The 20738-nt window shown below is 47.9% G+C and overlaps 1 protein-coding gene across 2 annotated transcripts in view; it reads right to left on the reverse strand.

Annotated features, from left to right (window-relative positions):
- GNB5 (G protein subunit beta 5) overlaps positions 1–19939 on the reverse strand; it is a 67414-nt gene extending 47475 nt beyond the window's left edge. Inside the window, exons 1-3 of one of the 2 annotated variants that reach the window (XM_045395468.3) lie at positions 19885–19939; positions 13065–13207; positions 8312–8423 (exon numbers count right to left, since the gene is read on the reverse strand). In XM_045395468.3, the coding sequence (XP_045251403.1) occupies positions 8312–8423; positions 13065–13190 (238 nt within the window). In that variant the 5' untranslated portion in view covers positions 13191–13207; positions 19885–19939. Of the gene's footprint in view, positions 1–8311; positions 8455–13064; positions 13208–19884 lie in introns of those variants that run through there. The other variant, XM_005559579.5, reaches the window with a different exon arrangement.
- Positions 19940–20738: the final 799 nt, after the last annotated feature.

A 20738-nucleotide genomic window follows, 5' to 3' on the forward strand; every position in this document is an offset into this window, starting at 1 on the left:
GCCCAGGCTGGTCTTGATCTCCTGGGCTCAAGCGATCCACCTGCCTCTGCCTCCCAAAGTGCTGGGATTATAGGCATGAGCCACCGTGCCCGGAACATTTGCTGCTTTTTATAATAAGGGAAGGTGCCTCTGAGGAGGTGGAATATGAACCGAGACAGAATATATGAAATAAGCTATGCAAAGAAGTGGGAGGACATTCCAGAAGCGACTACACAACATGTCTGAAGGCTGAAGGCAAGAACAAGCCTGATGGTCTGAAGCTCACCAAGATGTCCAGTGTGACTGGCAATAGTGAGCAAGGCATACACTGATCCAAGGTGAAATAGAAGAGGTAGATGGAATTAGGTCAGTTAGGGAGACTGTTGGCAAATCTCAACTTTCTAAGAGAAGGTCTAGCATGGTGAGGAGGACAGCTGTCCTGGGAGCCTGAACCTTCTCTACTCCCTTTTCAACATTAGAGTAGCTGCAAAATCTTAGGGAAATCGCTTCACCCCTCCCTGGATCTCAGCTGCTTTTTCATCTATAAGCGACAGGGCTGTTGGGAAGCGAAGGAAATGTTTTGTGCTGGAAGACTGAAGCTGAAGCCGGGAAACCCTCCTGATCTAAGAGCTGTGTGATAGGCTAAATAATGGCTCCCAAAGGTGTCCACATCCTAATCCCCAGAACCAGTGACGATGCTATCTTATGGCAAAAGGGACTTCATAGATGTGATTAAGGATCTTGAGATGGGGAGATGATCCTGGATTATCCAGGTGGGCCCAACATAATCACACGGATCCTAGTAAGACGGAGCAGGTGGGTTAGAGTCAGAGAGAGAGGTGACCACAGAAGCAGTGCTGAGAATCACGTGCGCCTTGGGCCGAGAACATGGGCAGCCCCTAGAAGCTGGAAAAAGCAAGAAATGGATTCTCCCCTAAAGCCTCCCGAAGGACCTGCCCACCCATTTTAGTCACTGATTACAGGCCTCCGGCGCTGTAAGAAAATAAATGTATGTTATTGCAAGCCACTAAGTTTGTGGAAATTTGTACAGCAGCATGTGCTGTAACCACATGATTCTAAAATGCCTTGGAATCAAGCGAGGGAGTACTCGCCTGTGGTAGAGGATAAGCAGAAAGTGACAAAGAGAAAGCTGTGGGGAGAAGCAGGAAGCTCTGCGGGAGGAAGGGGAAAACAGGGCTTGGGGCTGTGGAGTTTGATGTGAGCTGGTTTCCCATCAGAGGACCCATATAAGCTATTAATACTTCCTACATTTAATGTTGGCCACGGGTCTGGCTTGGGGATGAGGGCCAAAGGGATGGAGGTGAAGAACTCAGGGTCTGAAAGAGGAAAGCTTCCTTTTTCCCTCAAACTTTATGCTATACAATTTTATTGTGTGGACCTTAAGGCAAGAATTTGGACAAGTCCAAGCCAATAGGAGGTAACAACTATCCTGGTTTGCCTAGGACTGCAGGGTCTCCTGGGCTGCAGGACTTTCCATTTTAAAACCTAGGGTCTGGCTGGGTACGGTGGCTCACGCCTGTAATTCCAGAACTTTGGGAGGCCGAGGTGGGTGGATCACCTGAAGTCGGGAGCTCGAGACCAGCTTGGCCAACATGGTAAAACTTCATCTCTTCTAAAAATACAAAAATTAGCTGGGTGTGATTGTGTGTGCCTGTAATCGCAGCTACCGGGGGGCTGAGGCAGGAGAACTGCTTGAAACTGGAAGGCCGAGGTTGCAGTGAGCCGAGATCGTGCAACTGCACTCCAGCTTGGGTAACAGAGCAAGACTCCGTCTCAAAAACAAACAAACGAACAAACACACACACACACCTAGGGTCCCAGGCAAACTGGGATGAGTTGGTTACTCCAGCTGATAGTCTAAAGGGGTCTCCCTGACCAGGACAGAGGTTACTGGGTCACCTATACAATAACACTAAAATGCAAAAATGTTCAGGTATCTAACACATGTTGCTCTGGGGAATAAACCATGCCCCTCTGGTGTCAGCCACATACCCAAATTTGGTACTATAAAACTCACGTGTCTGGCCACACATTCCCAATTCACAGGAAAGCATCCTTGGATTCCAAAATGGGAAATACCTGCTGAGGTCATCATGAAACACGGGCTGAGAATCTCAGCTGGGCAAGAAACAAGGCCTGTGTGTGCCAGAAACAAATCTGTCAGGCCAGGCGCAGTAGCTCTCGCCTGTAATCCCAGCATTTTGGGAGGCTGAGGCGGGCAGATCACCTGAGGTCAGGAGTTTGAGAACAGCCTGGCCAACATGGTGAAACCCGGTCTCCACTAAAGATACAAAAATTAGCCAGGCGTGGTGGCACGCGCCTGTAGTCCCAGCTACTCGGGAGGCTGAGCCAGGAGAATGGCTTGAACCTGGGAGGCAGAAGTTACAGTGAGCTGAGATTATGCCACCACACTCCAGCCTGGGCGACAGAGTGAGACTCCATTTCAATAAATAAATAAATAAATTAATTAATTAATTAAAAAAATTAAAAAGGCCAGGTGTGGTGGCTCACGCCTATAATCCCAGCACTTTGGGAGGCCAAGGTGGGCAGATCACAAGGTTGGGAGTTGGACCAGCCTAACATGGTGAAATCCCATCTCTACTAAAAATACAAAAATTAGCCGGGCGTGGTGGCGAGCGCCTGTAATTGCAGCTACTCAGGAGGCTGAGGTAGGAGAATTGCTTGAACCCAGGAGGCAGAGGTTGCAGTGAGCCAAGATCATGCCACTGCACCCCAGCCTAGGCAACAGGGCGAGACTCCATCTCAAAACAAAACAAAACAAAAAACAACCACATCTGTCCACTAAGGGGCTGCCGGTCACTGTAAGAGATACAGGAAAGTGCATGCTGCCAGCCCCTGCTCTGGCAAGTGAAGATTCAGTGTATGATCCTCCCCAGCTTCACCAGACCCTTCCCACCTTCCCCCAGGCTCTCAGCCACTTGCTCAGTGCGGAGCCCTGAAAAGAAATTCCCAAGCTGAATCCCAGCCCAACCACCAACCAGCTGCATGACCCTGAACAAATCATTTGACTTTGCTAAGCCTGCTTGTTCATCCCACAGATGGTGATGATACCACTTTCCTTCATACAGGGAAAAATGACAGCACAGTTGTTTGACACCTGGCAGGGCTCCAGCTTATACTTCCACAAGTAAAACTCATCAGCATCCTTTCCTCCCTTTCTCACCTGTCTGCCAAGGGATGAACACACTTAGGAAGGAGCTGGGTGAGTCTGGGCTGGGGTAAGGTAAAAGCGGCTGTGGGGTCAACTATGGGACCAAGAGAAGCTCAGAAATCATCTCTCGCTCTTCCACCTTCAGCTGTAACGTCCATTAGGAGCTGGAAAGTGCCACCCAAGGCAGGCTCTCTGATAAGAGGGAAAGAGATATTTGTCAAGAATTCTTACCCCAGGTCACGTAGCTCTCACACTTTATTTCCCTCCCTCAAGCTGTCTTGTTCTGCCACAAAACATGACAGGCAGAGTGAGCCCAGTAAAGCAATCAGATCCATCCTCTCTCTAGAAACCCTCCAAGGGCTTCCCGACTCACTGGGAATAAGAACCCAAATCTTCACTGTGCCCACAGGGTCCTGCATGAGCCCCCAGCATAACCTGCAGCTGGATTCTGCCCTGCACACTCCCCTCCAGACACACCTGCCTCCTCGCTCTTCCTCAGATACATTAGATAGGCCAAACACAGCCCCTCCCGGGGCCTCTGCCTAGCTCCTCCTTTTGCTTGAAGCTTGCTCTCCAGATGGTAGTCATGGTGCTGGTTCTCTTCCTTCGGGTCTGGATTCAAAGGCCCTTCTCAATGAGGCTTCCCTGGGCTACCTTCTCGAAAGCTTCTGCTCCCCCACACCTCATTTCCTGCTGTCTGCTTTAGTTCTTTTCTCCCTAACGCGTGTCATCTAGCGTGCCACCTAGCGTGTCACTCCCGCACTGGAATGGAAGCTCTGCCAGGGAGGGATGCTGGGCTGACTTGTTCACCTCAGTATCCCCCAGGGCTGAGAACAGTGCCTGACATACAATGGGCTGGCAGAATGTGTTGAATGAGTGACAGGCTTGGGTGTGTGTACATGTCAACAGAGGGGTGGAGACAGGAATAACCCCTAGGTCAAGCTGACTGAAGGCTGGAGATGATGGGATCTCGCGCCTGGTGGTGGGAGGGAACTGACAAAGCCATGACAGGGACAGGTTTGAGGTCACTGCATGTGGAGGTGGGTTTGGAAGTGTGACATCAGGGATCAGTTTAGAGCTTCCATTTTCTGTGGAGAAGGAGTCCAGGTGGAAGGGGAGGAGTCAGAGACCCATGCCACATAGAGAGAGTCTAAAGTTTTCACTGTGAAGAGCTGACCAGAGAAACTCCAGCCAGCTCTGAGAGCCTTGGTGAACTAGTGACTGTGGGACTGACAGTGGTCTCAGCGAGCCTCCTGTGTGCCGCTTCTACAGCAGCATCTGATGTTCAGCTGCAGGCACGAGAGAGAGGGGACAGCAGATTCATCCAGGCTGAGGTTCTGCCAGGCAGCTCCCATGAAGAGACAGAAGGACAAGGAAATTTGGATTGCTTGGCAAGACAGTTGCTGAAATGGTGGCCAACGTCTCAACACTGGATACTGAAGGAAGAGAAAAAAGGAAGGGGCTGAGAGACTGGAAGAGAGGAGAGCTAGGATCCTGGAGGAAGGAGCTCTCCCCAGGGAGAGAGTATGCTTGGAGGTGGAGGCAGTGATTGGAGATGTGGGAAGAGGAGCAGTCCTGAGTGCTGACAAGAACCCAGGCATGCGTGCAGCAGGGGTTGTGAAGGTGAGGGGCCCGCATGTCATCTCACAGGATGGGGCAGGGCTTAGGGGCAAGAGGAAGACTCAAGCCACAGTCCGAAGAAATGCCAAAGTCCTTAAGAAGTGAGAGAACCTGGCTAGGCACACGGTGGCTCATGCCTATAATCCCAGCACTTTAGAAGGCCAAGGCGGGAGGATCATTTGAGGCCAGGAGTTCAAGACCCGCCTGGGCAACATAGTGAGATCCTGTCTCTACGAAGAATTCTGAAACAAAAGTAGCCAGGTGTAGTAGTATGTACCTGTAGTCCCAGTTACCTGGGAGGCTGAGGCAGGAGGACTGCTTCAGCCCAGGAGGTTGAAGCTGCACTGAGCTATAACTCCACTCCACTCCAGCCTGGGTGACAGAGTGAGACCCTGTCTCTCTCTCTTTTTTTTTCTTTTTTTTGAGACGAGTCTCGCTTCACCAGGCTGGAGTGCAGTGGCAAGATCTCAGCTCACTGCCACCTCCAAGCTTGAACCTGGTTCAAGCTATTCTCCTGCCTCAGCCTCCCGAGTAGCTGAGATTACAGGCACCTGCCACCGCGCCCACTTAATTTTTGTTAGAGACGGGGTTTCACCACATTGGCCAGGATGGTCTCGATCTCCTGAACTCATGATCCACCTGCCGTGGCCTCCCAAAGTGCTGGGATTACAGGTGTGAGCCACCCTGCCTGGCTGAGACCCTGTCTCTTAAAAAACAAAAACAAAAACAGATGAATAAAGAAAAGAATGGCTGAGCACAGTGGCTCACACCTGTAATCCCAGTACTTTTGGAGGCTCAGGCGAGCATATCACTTGAGGTCAGGAGTTCAAGACCAGCCTGGCCAACATGGTGAAGCTTACTAAAAATACAAAAATTACCTGGTGTGGTGGCACATGCCTATAGTCCCAGCTACTTGGGAGGCTGAGGCAGGAGAATCCCTTGAACCCGGGAGGTGGAGGTGCAGTGAGCCAAGACTGCACCATTGCACTCCAGCCTGGGCACGAGGGAGCAAGACTCTGTCCCCCTCCCGCCAAAAAAAAAAAAGAAAAGAAAAGAAAAGAAAAGAAAAGAAAAGAAATGGCTGGGAGCAGTGGCTCACGCCTGTAATCCCAGCACTTTGGGAGGCTGAAGCGGGCGGATCACCTGAGGTCAGGAGTTTGAGACCAACCTGGCCAACATGATGAAACCCCGTCTTTACTAAAAGTACAAAAATTAGCTGGGCGTGGTAGCACGTGCCTGTAATCCCAGTTACTCAGGAGGCTGAAGCAGAATTGCTTGAACCCAGGAGGCAGAGGTTGCAGTGAGCCGAGATCGTGCCATTGCACTCCAGCCTGGGCAACAAGAGTAAGACTCTGTCTCAAAAAAAAAAAAAAAAAAAAAAGAAAAGAAAAGAAAAGAAAAGAAATGAGAGAACTTGGCTGGGAGATCAGGAGACATGTCAAAGGGGAAGTGGTCAAGAGAGTGATAAGAACCTTCAGAGAGCAAAGGTTTTATTGGGGGTGGAAGAGACGTGGTCTGGAAGCTGCAGGGGAATCAAGAGGGACACAACCACATCTCTTCTGGTCTTTCCAGCTCAAAATTCTGACATATGCAGGTAGGGACAGACCCTTCCACTGTGGGTCTAAAATCTGGCCCTAGCTTTCGAGGGCACCACATTCTTGGCAAGACAAAAAAAAGTTTCCTCTTTTGGATTGACTACATTTGCCCCCTGAGGTTCCCTATTGAAAAGCTGCATCTCTGCTCTCTCTCTGTCTTAAGGCAACTTACAAATTCACAGAAAAGCTGAAACTATCCAGGCGTGCAGCCTGCACTACTGAATAAGTGAATTTCTGGAGAACGCCCTCTGCATGAAGCTCAAAGGGGTTTGGCAAAAGAAATCTGAAGTGAGCCTGAGCTGGCACTCTGATTGCCTGGGGGGGGTATCCAGGTCCCATCGCTTATCAGCAGGGGACCTTCGGTAAGTCCTTTAACTTCTTTGTGCCTCAGTTTCCTCATCTGTCAAATGGAGAAGTTAGACGACCTATGAATACTTTTCACCATGTTGGCCAGGCTGGTCTCAAACTGGGAGGAGGATTTCTGGGAAAACTTTTGCTTTGCTTTCTTGATAGGGAGCAAAGAGAGACTGGTGTCCATATTCCCCCTTCTTCCTGCCTGGGATACAGAAGTGATGTCTGGAGCTGTGGCAATCACATTATAATCATGGGGCAAATGTCACTGCTCTAAGGTGTGGAGAAGAACGGCAGAAGGAGCCTGGGTCCCTGATAGGGGGGTGGTGGGAGTGGGGGGGGTGCAGCTGAACAAAAGCAGGTGATCTTCCACCTTTGCTCTTGTTATGTAAGAAAAGTAACTCTCAATTTGCATAACCACATTATTTGGGGTTTGTGGTTAGTGATTGCTGGACACGATTTCTAAGCTTAGAGTGCCTCCTATTTAAAGGAGACCCCTAGGAAAGCACAGCACACGCTAGATCCAGGTCATCCACTTCTCTTAAGTCATCTTCAGAGATCAAAGGCTAAAGGCCCTAGCATGAACCCCATTTTTCCATTCCAAATAGAATGTAAAGGGTGGCACCGATTAGGAACGGCAGGAGAACAACGTCAAGGTGTGCGCGAGGGCACGGTGTGAGGCCTTGCTCAGCAAAGGGGAGCTGCCACCCTCGGAGCTGAAAAGTGAGCAGATACTACCACTTCCCCAAGCCTGGTCCCCAGTCCAAGCTCTGCTGAGGAGGAGCCCTCTGACAAAGTAAAGGAAGGTTGTTCTGGCCAAGAGTCACTGAACCTGGCTATTTAATCTAATCACTCACTTATAAAAATCACAGAGCCAGTTCTGAATTACGGTGGTGGTGGTGAAGAATGCAAGTTTAAGATTGCTATGGCTCTTTTATGCCAATCCACCATATCGATCCAAAAGCTTCCTAAACAGCCTTAAACGAACTGAAAGGTTGAATTTGGTGAGCTCCACCGCTTCCCTTCTCTCTCAGTCATCCATCCAGCTTCCCGCCCCCAAGGATAGGGGAGAGGCTGGAAAAATGAGCTTTGAAATTGCAGTCTCATAAAAGCAAAACTGAGAAAAGACAAAACAGTGATGGAGAAAGCCAGACGATCATTAAAAAACAAAACAGGAGTCTCTCCCAGGCCGCGCCCACACGGGCTCGCCGCGCTCGCTCGTCACCACAGACACCCCACCTCTTGCCCTCCGCATGGGAGGGGCAAGAACGCGATCAGTTCGCAGCTTCCAGGCAGGTGATGAGGTTAGCAAGTCCCGCAGTCCTCCGCTAGCTGGCGGCGGGGGTCTGCCAGGTGCCCGGACCCTCCGAGAGCCCCACGCCCGCGCGCCCCGGGGCTCGGGACCGCTACCCGCGGCTCACCTGCGCGCCCGGGCCCTGGGGCCCTGCTCCCGGGAGGTGGCGCGGGCCTGGCTCCCGTCGCAGCCCCGGCTCCCGTCGCAGCCCCGGCCGCCCCGCCAGGGAAGTCGCGAGCGTGTCCGGCTTGCCCCGCCCGCCTCCCAGCCCGCACTCACGCTCCACGTCGTGCAGCTTGGCCCGCTCCTCCTCCAGCTTGCCCTTGAGGCTTTCGGCCTCGCTCTTCAGCGACGCCAGCGTCTCGTTCTCGTGCAGCGCCTCGGTTGCCATCTTCGCGCGGGGACGCGGCGGGGAGGGAAGCGGAGAGCGGGGATGCGCTGAGCCGCGGTGGGCGCCGCTCCAGCTGCCGTCCCCGGCCCGGAGCACCGCCCCACGGTCCCGCCCTCCGTGATGACGCCAGCAGCTGCGGGCCCGGCTGCTGCGCCTGAGCCCCCAGACCCCGGCACCTGGGCGCGCGCTCTGGCGCAGTGCCCAGTGCGATGTCCGCGTCAGCACTGCCGCGCACACTACCCCGGAGAGGCAGGGAGTGTCAGGCCCATTTTACCAGCGGGCAAACTGAGGCTCAGGAATGCTGGGTGATTTGCCCGAGGACACACACAGAGGGAAGAGCCAAGCCGGATTCCACCTCGGGACTCCCCGCTTCTGGGGAGACCGGTGAGGCTCCCGCGACACGGCCCTCCCATTCCCACGCCTCTCGTGCAGATCTCCCGCTCTGTGGGACTTGATTGCGGGCTGCGGGCCCGTGGCTCCTGCAGGCAGAGAGAGGACGGGAGAGGAGACGGCTACGAGGCTTGGCCGCAGGTAGCTATGGTGCTCCCCCGACAAGGAACAGGAAACCCTCTTCGTTTGTTAATCTAAATATACAAAAATAAAACTAGTTGCTGGGTTCTGAGACGGAGTCTCTGAGGCATTAGGAGGCCCACCCTTAGTTTTTCTTTTCTTCACGCAGCAATCAAGTCCCTGGCCTGGGGGCGGCAAAAGGAGATGGGCCGTGGGTCGGTGGGCGCGCGGGCTCAGACCTGGGGCTTCTGAGCCCACGCCCAGGCATCTGGGACCCCTCACTTCTGAGGCCACCTCCAGCCCTTTAGAATGAAGGGCTGGCACAGTTCTACCAGGATGCACATTTAGTGACTTCTGTCAGACCGAAGCATCCCCTCGCCCCAAGCGCCTGAAGTGTGAGGGCACTGTTCTAAGTGCTTTAATTCGCATTTGTTTAATCCTCGCAGGAGTCACCTTGAATGGGCACTCTTATCCCCACTTTACAGAAGAGGAAACTGAGGCACAGAAAGACTGAGTGATTACTCAGGGGGCACGCTCCAAGAAAGAGGGATAGAGACAGGATTTGGACCCAGACAGGCTGGCTCCATAGTCCTCTGGACTTTGGTGTGGCTGATCCAACTCAAGCCTTCTCCTTTTTGCCTCTTCTGTGATCTTGCATGCGTTTGTGCAGAGAACGAGAAGGCAGATCAAAGTTACAAATTCTGCGGGAACATCACTAAGCAGAATCTTGGGTGCTGTCCCCACCTCTCTGTACCTGCTCCCTCCCAGAGGAGCCAGCCTGCACTTACTGCCCCGGGCCCTCTCTATCTGAGAAAAGTTGAAGGTACTTGATATAAATCTGTACATAGTTGTTTTGCAGGTTAGAGTCTGAGATCCTCAGTTTCCTTATCTGGAAAAGCTTCTTCATTGGATCTGCTTCATAGGATTGTTATGAGAATTAAGTAAGATGGTGTGGGCCGGGCGCGGTGGTTCACACCTGTAATCCCAACACTTTGGGAGGCCAAGGTGGGTGGATCACCTGAGGTCAGGAGTTCGAAACCAGCCTGGCCAACATGGTGAAACCCTTTCTCTACTAAAAATACAAAAAGTAGCCGGGTGTGGTGGTGCATGCCTGTAACCTCAGCTACTCAGGAGGCTGAGGCACGAGAATCACTTGAACCCTGGAGTCAGAGGTTGCAGTGAGCCGAGATTATGCCACTGCACTCCAGCCTGGGCAACAGAGTGAGACTCAAAAAAACAAAAAGATAGTGTGGGTGAAGACTTTAGCACACTTCTCCATACATAGCAGATGCTTATTCGCTGTTCTCTCTTCTGTTCCCATCCATATATTAATAGATTTATTTGTCGTTGTTCCTCAGTATTTAAGTATTTAGCATAGTACTTGCATATGGTAGGTGCTCAGTTAATGCTAGTTTATTAAATTGATGTATAAAACAATATATAAAATATATAAATCTGTATAAACTATGTTAAAAATATAAACGTATAACATAAACATGTTTATAAATGGATAAACATATAAATACAATTATTTAAGTATAAGATAAGAATGTAAAAATTTAAAAGCAAAAATATTACACCTGTTTGAGAGTTTGTAGAGCAAAAGGTTAAGAGCACAGGCTCTGTCTAGATCTGACTGCCTGGGGGCAAATCCTGGCTCTGCTGTGTGGCCTGAGGGATTTACCTGTCTGTGTCTCCGGCTCATCTGTAATCGGGAGACAACGCCTCCTCCAGACTCTGGATGGCATTCGGAGAGAGCAGTGCGTGGCACACAATATGCATCTGTTATTATTACTGAGGCTGCCTGTGACACTTGAGCAGTTCACATGAGGTAATTTAAATGAGACACTGGGTCATGGGGGATACTTTTCACAAGGGCCATCTCGGGGGGCTCAGGCAAGGCAGCCTCGTCTCATCACCTCCTTAGGCTGGCTCTGGACCATTACAGGATGTGTGTGTGTGGTTCAGGGTCCTCCTGGCTGTGAAGATCTGAGGCACGTGGTACTTCTCACTGGTGTGTGCCGTCTTCTGGGGGTTCTTTCTGTAAAATAAACCTCAAACAGCCTCCAACCTGGAGAATCAACTATCTAGATATAAGGCCATCAAACTTTTAATGGTTGGGCAGTTTGCCAAGTGCTTTCTTGTATTTTGGTGTTCACTCCCTTCTTGTATTTTGGTGTTCACTCCCGCTGAGGAAGCCAGATATCAGAAAAGTGAGGTCAGCTACATTCCACAGTGGTTGAGATAAAGGGTCACTCCTATTCATGAAAAGGGCCCAATGGGGACTGCGTCTACATCATCCCAAACACTTGGATGAAAGGCCAGCTGTCAGTCACTGGATGTCTCCTCAGTTGAATGATGCTGTCTGAATATTTGGGAACCCCCAAGTAGAGAGTAGAGATTGTATTAAAGTAATTGTGTTTTTTGCCATTGCTTTCAATTGAAAGCAATGAGAATTGTTATGAGAATTAAGTAAGATGGTGTGGGCTGGGCACAGTGGTTCACACCTGTAGTCCCAATACTTTGGGAGGCCAAGATGAGTGTATCACCTGAGGTCAGGAGTTCAAAACTAGCCTGGCCAACATGGTGAAACCCTCTCTCTACTAGAACTACAAAAATTAGCTAGGCGTGGTGGTGCGTGCCTGTAACGTCAGCTACTCAGGAGGCTGAGGCATGAGAATCGCTTGAACCCTGGAGTCAGAGGTTACAATGAGCCGAGCTCGCACCATTGCTTCAATTGAAAGCAATGGCAAAAACCACAATTACTTTTGCACCAACCTAATAGTGGCGCTAGCCGTCAACTGTTCCCTAGAAGAGTATCTCCAGGCATGGCCCCTGTGCCTGAGAGAACCTATGTGCCACAGAGGACTCAAAATCTGGGATTTTGCAGAGGAAGTTGTTTAAAAAGCAGAAGGTTAGATTAATAAATAATGGGGAGGGGGGTAAGGCCCCCAGAAAGCAGGTTTGTTTTTAAGAACTAAATGTCCTCAGTTCTACAATTCGCAGAGCCAAGTTAGAACATAGAATGTAGAAATATACTACAGGTAGAAGCCCGTTACACCTAGACTGAAGACACATCCAAACTGCTATGCTGTATCAAAGCGTTTTTATGCCACCCTAGGCTGTTTACTTGCTATTTGCTTTAAGGGAGTAATTTTGAATGTAATCACTGTCAGGGGTTACAATGAAATCAGGATAAAAAGCGCCCTTTCTTTTTCAGTTGGATAAAATGTATTCCTCTCTTTGACTGTATTACAGATTTTGTTGTTTTAAATATGTGAGGATTTCCTACTGGGCTTTTCAGGAGGAGTGCTTTACCACTTTTCACCAAGTGGGGGCTCTGCTCAGCTGCACTATTGAGCGCAGCTATGCAAATTCTCTGAGATAGGACTAATTCTTAGGGCTTCAGTGATGCTGTGGGCATTTTTGCTGCAAGATCTGAAGCCTGTGCACAGCCACCTCTGGTGCGGACTTGATTTTGTGTACTTTGAAAATTCCAGGATTTGTATTCCATTCCTAGTCTTTGTTGAAGGCTTAGGACGAAAGAGTACTTCTGAGCTGAATTTTGCTCACTACTGAGGCCCTATAAGATTCCATCTTCATTAGAGCTGGACCCACACACCACTGGGACCTGTCCTTGGAAAGATGCTCCCAGACTGTTTATTTGCCAGCTTCTCTTTTAGCTTGATTGCCTGCCAAGCAGACTTGTAGAAGTCAGAAGAAAAAAGTATTAGCCCTAAGAAAGAATAGAAGCTAAAACATTCATTGAGCACTTTGCTTGCTGGGTACTATTTAAAATAAGTTATCAAATGAAATCATGTGATCCTAATAAAACTCTTATGATGTAGGTGCTATTAGTATTTCTATTTGCAGATGGGAAAACAGGCTTCAGGAGAAAGGTGAGAACCTCCTTGCACACCACTAACTAGGAATATAAATAGGATTTGGACCCAGGCAGTCAGACACTAGAATCCACATCCTGAACCTCTATGCTATACTGCCTGGCCAAGCCTAGGCATACTGAAAAGTGTGTGTTATAGAAACTGATTCTATGGCAACTCATCTGTCACAGGACTCTCGCTTGACTGTTTTAAGACAGATAACTAAATTTTTTTTTAAAGTGGCACTTACGATTTCTGCACATGTTGAACAGTAGCTGAGTTGTTGAGATTTCTTGAAAACTGGTCTCAGAGCTCTTTGTTTGAAACATTTGTCACATGAGCCAAATACATTAGCAAGAAAGGTCTGATCACACATCTTCTACCCAAGATGAACTGAGAAAAAGTGAAAAGAAGGGAGAGGGTGTGAGAAAAGCCAATGGTTTTAGCTTTCTAAAATCTCTTCTTGCTTGTACCATGGTAGCTATTCAGACGTCTACATGTGGGATAGAGTATATGCAATTAATTTATAACCTTTCAACTATTACAACATGCTGGGTCAATACAACTCATTTATTTAATCAGTGAGAAAGCATCAGACAGTAGGTTTTCTTTTTTTTTTTTTTTTTTTTTTTTTTTGAGACGGAGTCTGGCTCTGTCGCCCGGGCTGGAGTGCAGTGGCCGGATCTCAGCTCACTGCAAGCTCCGCCCCCCGGGTTTACGCCATTCTCCTGCCTCAGCCTCCCGAGTAGCTGGGACTACAGGCGCCCGCCGCCTCGCCCGGCTAGTTTTTTGTATTTTTTAGTAGAGACGGGGTTTCACCGTGTTCGCCAGGATGGTCTCGATCTCCTGACCTAGTGATCCGCCCGTCTCGGCCTCCCAAAGTGCTGGGATTATAGGCTTGAGCCACCGCGCCCGGCCGACAGTAGGTTTTCTGAACTTAACGCGTCTAACCAGTTTTTTGGCAGCTGGCAGACACAGTCAGGATTGATCCTGGCAGCACAGTATCAATTCTGTGGGGTTTCACAACGGAAAATGTTGTTGTAATGGATGCTATAATTTAAAACTTTTAAAAACATTCCTCCCGTCAGGGTGAACTTTTACAGTAAAGATAAGGGTCAGCAAATGATGGAGCCTGACCCTAACCAAAGCCAGGGGGCTGAGTAAGGGTGGTGTGGGTTCCCTGCAAGGCAAGCACCCACTTATTAAACATTTGACAGCCAAAGACCCAGGGTCCCTGTCTGTTCACAAGGAAGTCAACAGACAGGCCCAGGCCACTGCAGGGAGGCAGCCTTGAGGCAGCACAAGCATCTAGTGGTTTCAGGGACAGGCTGTGGCTGCCTGGTCCCGGACCACCACTGAGGCTAGTTACCTGATCTCTCTGAAGCTTAGTTTTGCTAATCTGTCAAGTGGAGATCTTAAAATCTACCCTCTGACGTTATCAGGAGAATGATAAGAGTCAGTGCATAAAGCACTTAGCTCGAGGTTGGTAATACAGAGAGTGCGCCAGTGCCCTGAGTGGCAGCAGTAGCGGGAACAGTGGCTGCCTTGGGAAGGAGGGATAGGGGAAGGGGCAGGGTGAGGCTGGAGATGCGAAGGAAAAAAATGAGAGGAGCCTATGGCAACGGTTCAGACAAGACGCGAGGAAGTCATGGACTAAAGGTGAGAAAGTAACTTTTATCTGAGGAATGCAAGCCCTTTTAAATTATCAGGCCCAGAGAGTCATGAAAATGAGACAGCAATAACGTCCTAGTCCCCACTTTGAGCTGTGTATTCATCTTTTTATTATTATTATTGTTATTGTTATTTTGAGACAGAGTATCTCTCTGTCTCCCAGGCTGGAGTGCAGTGGCACAATCTTGGCTCACTGCACCTCATTCTCCTGGGTTTAAGGGATTTTCCTGCCTCAGCCTCCCAAGTAGTTGGGATTACAGGCATAAACCACCATGCCAGGCTAATTTTTGTATTTTTAGTAGAGACAGGGTTTCACCATGTTGGCCAGGCTGGTCTCGAACTCCTGACCTCAAGTTATCTGCCCACCTCGGTCTCCCAAGGTGCTGGGATTACAGACGTGAGCCACCACACCTGGCCTCACCTCTTGAAACTGCTTGCTATTCACACAAGTAGCTAAAAAACAACCTAATAATGCCACACTGGACACTATAACCCACACCCTGTAGTGTAACAATGTATAGCCAATCACTAATCAATGTTATTTCTGTAAACCAATGAGAATTCCTGACAACTTTGTATCAGCCAACTCCCTGTCCCTCTTTTTTGCCTTTAAAAAAAAAAAAAACTGCTTGTAACAAAGGCCAAACAGAGATAATGTTCAAGGTTACTTGGGTCTGGGCCTTCCAGGCATCTGTCCTCACTTTGGCTCAGGTAAACTCCTTAAATCTTGTTTTGTGCTACAGCCTCTTCCTTTTAGGCCCACAGAGCAATGTAGTGGGATGGACTTGGACCATGCTTAGGAAAGAGAAAGAGAAGGAGCTGGATTTGGCATGTGGGGTTGAGGAGGGGGAGATGTGGGTGCTGTGGCCTAGATTTCTTTGGGAGACCGAGGGGTTATGTTGCCATTGCTGGAGATGAGGACAAAGCGGTTAAGGGGGAAGGGAGGCCAGTGTGGCCCTGTCAATTTGGTAGGTGTTCCAGAGTAAGTCCCTTCAAGATTCAAAGAAATGACTCCCTGAACATAAAGATAATTGGGAGCGGTGGTCTGAACATTTCAACAGAGTCAAATCTGAGAGGGATGCATTTATGGGGGAGGTGACAGTGGGGACATTTCTGATGAGAAACGTCTGCCATGTGGAGCCCACCCTGGGGCTGGAGAGAGAATGGGGAGCTCATGAGTTGGGCTGAGCTCCTACAGCAAAGGGGCAGCCAGCACAGTTCCAGAGACCTCTAGGCAACAAAGGCATACAGGGCATCCCTTAGGGACAACAGCTCGAAAGGAAACCAGCTACCAACTGCCACAGAGTGCCCAGCCCTTGCCTCTCAAAACTATCCTGGGAGGGGGGCAGGACATCTGTGTTACAGCTGAGAAGAAGCAGGGGGATTAAGTAAGTCCAAGGTCAGCGGCAGAGCTGAGTCTGTAAGTAGCGTGAATACACACTTTGGAACCCTTCCAAGCTAGCATGGTCAAGCCGCATGGTTTTGTCACAAAAGGTGAGTTAACAAAAAAGGGCCTGCCCTCCAGAGCCTGGCCCATGGTGGGGCTTGGTAACTGTTGCACCCCACTCCCCAGCCCTGTAAAAGGCAGCCAGTAACAAGGTCAGTCTGAGCACTCCCAGTAATAGCATTAGGACGGTGAGCCATGGGCTGTTAAGCAAGGGAGCAGCGTCATCCACGTGGATTATTCCAGAATTTGTGCTTCCAGAAATAGGAGAGAGAGAGAGATAGAGAGAGAGAGAGAGAGAGAAGGGACGGCAGGAAAACAAACTAGGTTAAGAGATTGCTATGTTCTGCAGAAGAAGAAATGAGCTCCAGACAGAGGAGCAGCTATGGGAATGGAAGGCGAGAGGAACCCATGGCACCAAGTAGAGGAGGAATAGAAGGATGGCTGGGAGGCACGGAAGAGAAAGACAAGTAGAAAAGATGGCCGATATTCCATATCTAGATAGAGGCAATGTTTTTCTTCTCAAACTAAATTGCGAATTTTTTCAAATTATAAAAGATACTTATAATGTTCATTATAAGTAACTTGAAACAGAGGGCTGGGCGCGGTGGCTCACACCTGTAATCCCAACACTTTGGGAGGCTGAGGCGGGTGGATCACTTGAGGCCAGGAATTTGAAACCAGCCTGGCCAACATAAGGAAACCCCATCTCTACAAAAAATACAAAAATTAGCCTGGCATTGTGGTGTGCACCTGTAATCCCGCTACTCGGGAGGCTGAGGCAGGAGAACCACTTGAAGCCAGGAGGCAGATGTTGCAGTGAACTGAGATCACGCCACTGCACTCCACCCTGGGCAACAGAGTGAGACTCCATGTCAAATAAGTAAATAAATAACTGGAAACAGAAGGACACAAAAAGGGGAAGGTAATCGCCTACATGCCCAATGCCAATAAAAATAACTGACTTGTTGGCATTTTATGTTTTCTTCTAGTATCTTTATAAGCATATATGTGTGTGCTTTTTAAAAAATTGGAATTGTATACCATATACTACTTTAACTTATATAATAGCATTTTCATCTTCGCGTCACTGCATATTCCTGGAAAACACTATTTTTTAATGGACACTCCAATTTTTGAGTCATATGGGCCTTAAGTCATATCACATAGCTAGCATTTTAGACCTCACTGGTCAAACATGGTCAAGCTACAAACTAAATTTAAAGCATTTTAAAACTGTAAATGTTACACATATGATTGTAGAAAGTTTGGGGGAAAAAAGGTATAAGGAAGAAGATAATCACCTATAATCCCACGACTCAGAGAAACTTCTTTTTACATTTTGGTGTATGCAAGAATAGATTTGAGACCACAGAGGTCATACTGTTCATGTATACTGATGACATTTCTATATCTTGATGTTTTTCACTTAGTATTTATATCATGAGCTAAATTTAATTTTAGTACTTTCTGTTGTACTTATTGTCAATAATCCTTTTTATGATGAGAGAATTTTTCACAGCTAGAGCCAATGTTTCGATGAACATTTTGACAAGAAAGACAAAAATGCCCCATTTAACAAATTTTGACATGAAGTTGCTTTCCAGTAGGAGTTCATAGAACTTCTCAAACCTTCCCCTAATAACCTTATGCCAAGCACAAACTGTCTTTGATATCTGTTTTACCTAAATATATGGCTTAAAAATTACCACAGAAATACATGTTTATTTTAAAAAGAACCAATACCAAAGATGAGAAAGTAAAACTTGAATCCCCCATCACATGCCCTGCATTTTCACTGCCCTTATTTGGTTTGTTGTTTATTCTTCCAGACTTTTCTGGCACAAACACATAGATACAGCTTTGGTAGTCATGCAAATAGGGCTACTTGCTTTCTTTGTCTAACATATTCTGTTAACACTTATAGATCTACCTTTTTTGGTAATAGGTTCAGCATTATTCTGTCCTATGGAGTGTCATAATTTATTAAACCAACTTCCTGTGTTTGGATACATAAGGTATATCCACTTTTTACTTTTAAAATACTGCTTCATTAACTCAATTAAAAATGGACAAAAAGACTTTCATACATTGCTGGTGGAAAGGTAAAGTGGGGTATCCATTTTCCAACGGTGCAGCTGTGGAAAACAGTTTGGTAGTTATTCAAAACATTAAATATACAGCTGTTATCATATGACCCCACAATCCTACTTCTAGATATATACCCAGGATAATTGAAAATGTATGTTCACTGGCCAGGTGTGGTGGCTCACGCCTGTAATCCCAGTACTTTGGAAGGCCCAGGCGGGTAGATCACCTGAGGTCAGGAGTTCAAGACCAGCCAGGGCAACATGGTGAAACCCCATCTCTACTATACAAAAATTAGCCAGGTGTGGTGGCAGGCACCTGTAATCCCAGCTACTTGGGAGGCTGAGACATGAGAATCGCTTGAACTCACGGGATGGAGGTTGCAGTGAGCCGAGATCACACCACTGCACTCCAGCCTGGGCAACGCGAGGAGACTCCGTCTCAAAAAAAAAAAAAAAAAAAAAAAGGAAAAAAGAAAAAAAATGCACCTACAAATGTTCATGGCAGCATTATTAGCCCAAAGTGAAAGCAACTCAAGTGTCCACTGACAAACGAATAAACAAAATGTCTATCCCTCCAGTAGACTGCTATTCAGCAACAAAAAAGAATGACATTCTGACACATGCTACAACATGGTCCAACCTTAAAAACGCTATCCTATGAAAGAAGCCAGACACAAAAAGCCACATGTTGTATGATTTCATTTATGTGAAGTGTACAGGATCAGCAAATTCGTAGAGACAGGAAGCAGATGAGTAGTTGGGAGGTGGAGGGAAGAGAGAGTAAGGGGGAAGGAGGGAGTTGTGAGTGGCTGCTTAAGGGGTATGGGATTTCTTTTTTGGGGTGATGAAAATACTCTGGAGTTAGTGACAATGGTTGCAAATCCTTGTAAATAAACTAAGAAAACACTGAAATATATGTTTTAAAATGATGGGTTTTAAAACATGAAACAAAACATGTGGACATCATATCTCAATAAAGATTATTTTTAAAATGGACAAAAGGCTTGTGTAGTCACTTCACAAATAAGGATACTTATATGGTCAATAAACATATAAAAAAGTGCTCATTATCATTAGTCATCAAAGAAATACAAAGTAAAACTACGGTGTGATACAACTACTTACCCATCAGGAAACTTAAAAAGCCTGACAACACAAAAGTGTGGGCAAGGATGCAGAGACTGGAACTGCCTTTCTCTGCTGATGGGAGTGTAAGTTGGTATAACCACTGTAGAAAACTGGTTGGTAGGAGCTAATAAAGTGAAATGGATATATTCTATGACCAAGCAATTCTACTCCTGCATACATACGCCACGGAAAATAATGCTTATTTCCTTTAAAAACACACACACACACACACACACACACACATAAATGTCATAGCAGCTTTATTCATAGAAGGCCTAAACTTGAAAGACCCAAATGTTCACCAGTTGTAGACTAAATTGTGAAATGAGCATAGAGTAAAAAAGAACAAATTGATACACACAACAATGTGGATGTATCTCAGACTTACAACTACAAAATGTTCTGTGTCAAAAACCTTTTTCTAACCCCATAAACTGTATTCAGAGGCTTATGTTGTCATGTGTCACCTGGATCAAATTTTAAAACTAACTTAGTGATTTTAAGTATGCTTAATCTTTTTCCTGATGCCACTATTAATGTAAAAAACACTTTACTGTTTCAAAATAAATTCATGTGTATTGTAGAAAAATTAGATTTTACAGATTAACAGCAACAAAACCCCTCACCCATGCTCCCACCACAAAGACCTGCTAACACTGTGGCCTGTACTGATCTGGATGCTTTTCCGAGCACTTCAAAAGCTGGAGTATTTTAACTAAATGTCAGCATGCACGTACCTTCCAGAGTCAGCACTGGGAGCCACAGAGCAGACGGTGAGAGGTGAGGACTGGCGCACAGCTTGAGGTGTGAAGCACCTCTCCCACCGGTTAATCTCCTTATCTTCTCAGAGTGCTTCTCAGCTTGCTTTCTTCCCCCACTGCACTTCCATGCTCCCTGCTGGGCACGCGCTGCCATCTGCATCCCTCACTCACCCCTGGAACCTTCTGCCCAGCCCCACTGTGGAGGGAGACCTTGGCAGGTTTGACCTCTGTATCTGCGCCCACTCACTGAGCAGGCCTCACATTCACCTGGGCCGCATGTTCTTAACATTTCTCTATTTTGGTCTCCTTGCCGCTGTCAGCTTTGTAGAACTGATCAAGACCTGTGGGGTGAGCGCCTCCCTCTCCCCATGTTTCCACACATAAACTCCTCAGCCTCCACAGGTCTCCCTGTCCCCAAACATGACCTACTTTGTCCCATGGCTGACTCCCCGCCACACACGCACAGTCCTCCAACAGGACTTGGCTCCGTCGGTTCTCTCCCACCTCATCAGCAGTAGGATGAAGGCAGGGATGCAGAGGATGTGGTACCTGCCCTCTGGGGCTCACAGGCCTACAGAGGAAGTGGGCAGCATTTCTGGCTTCCAGCCCAGGGTAAGTGCTGTAAAACAGGCATAAATCCTGAGTTATGGAAGCCGAAAATCAACCGTGATGGCTCCTCATGGTGTGGGGAAGGTCTAGAAAGGGCATGGAGGTCACAGCTCAGGATCAGAAATCCAGCCAATTCTCTACCAAGTAGCCCCTCATTCTGACACAGTGTGGAAGCACCCTGGAGACACAGCCTGAGCCAGCACTGTGACATGTTTAGTTCC

The sequence above is a fragment of the Macaca fascicularis genome, chromosome 7, assembly GCF_037993035.2.
Source record: "Macaca fascicularis isolate 582-1 chromosome 7, T2T-MFA8v1.1".
Taxonomy (NCBI): Eukaryota; Metazoa; Chordata; class Mammalia; order Primates; family Cercopithecidae; genus Macaca; species Macaca fascicularis.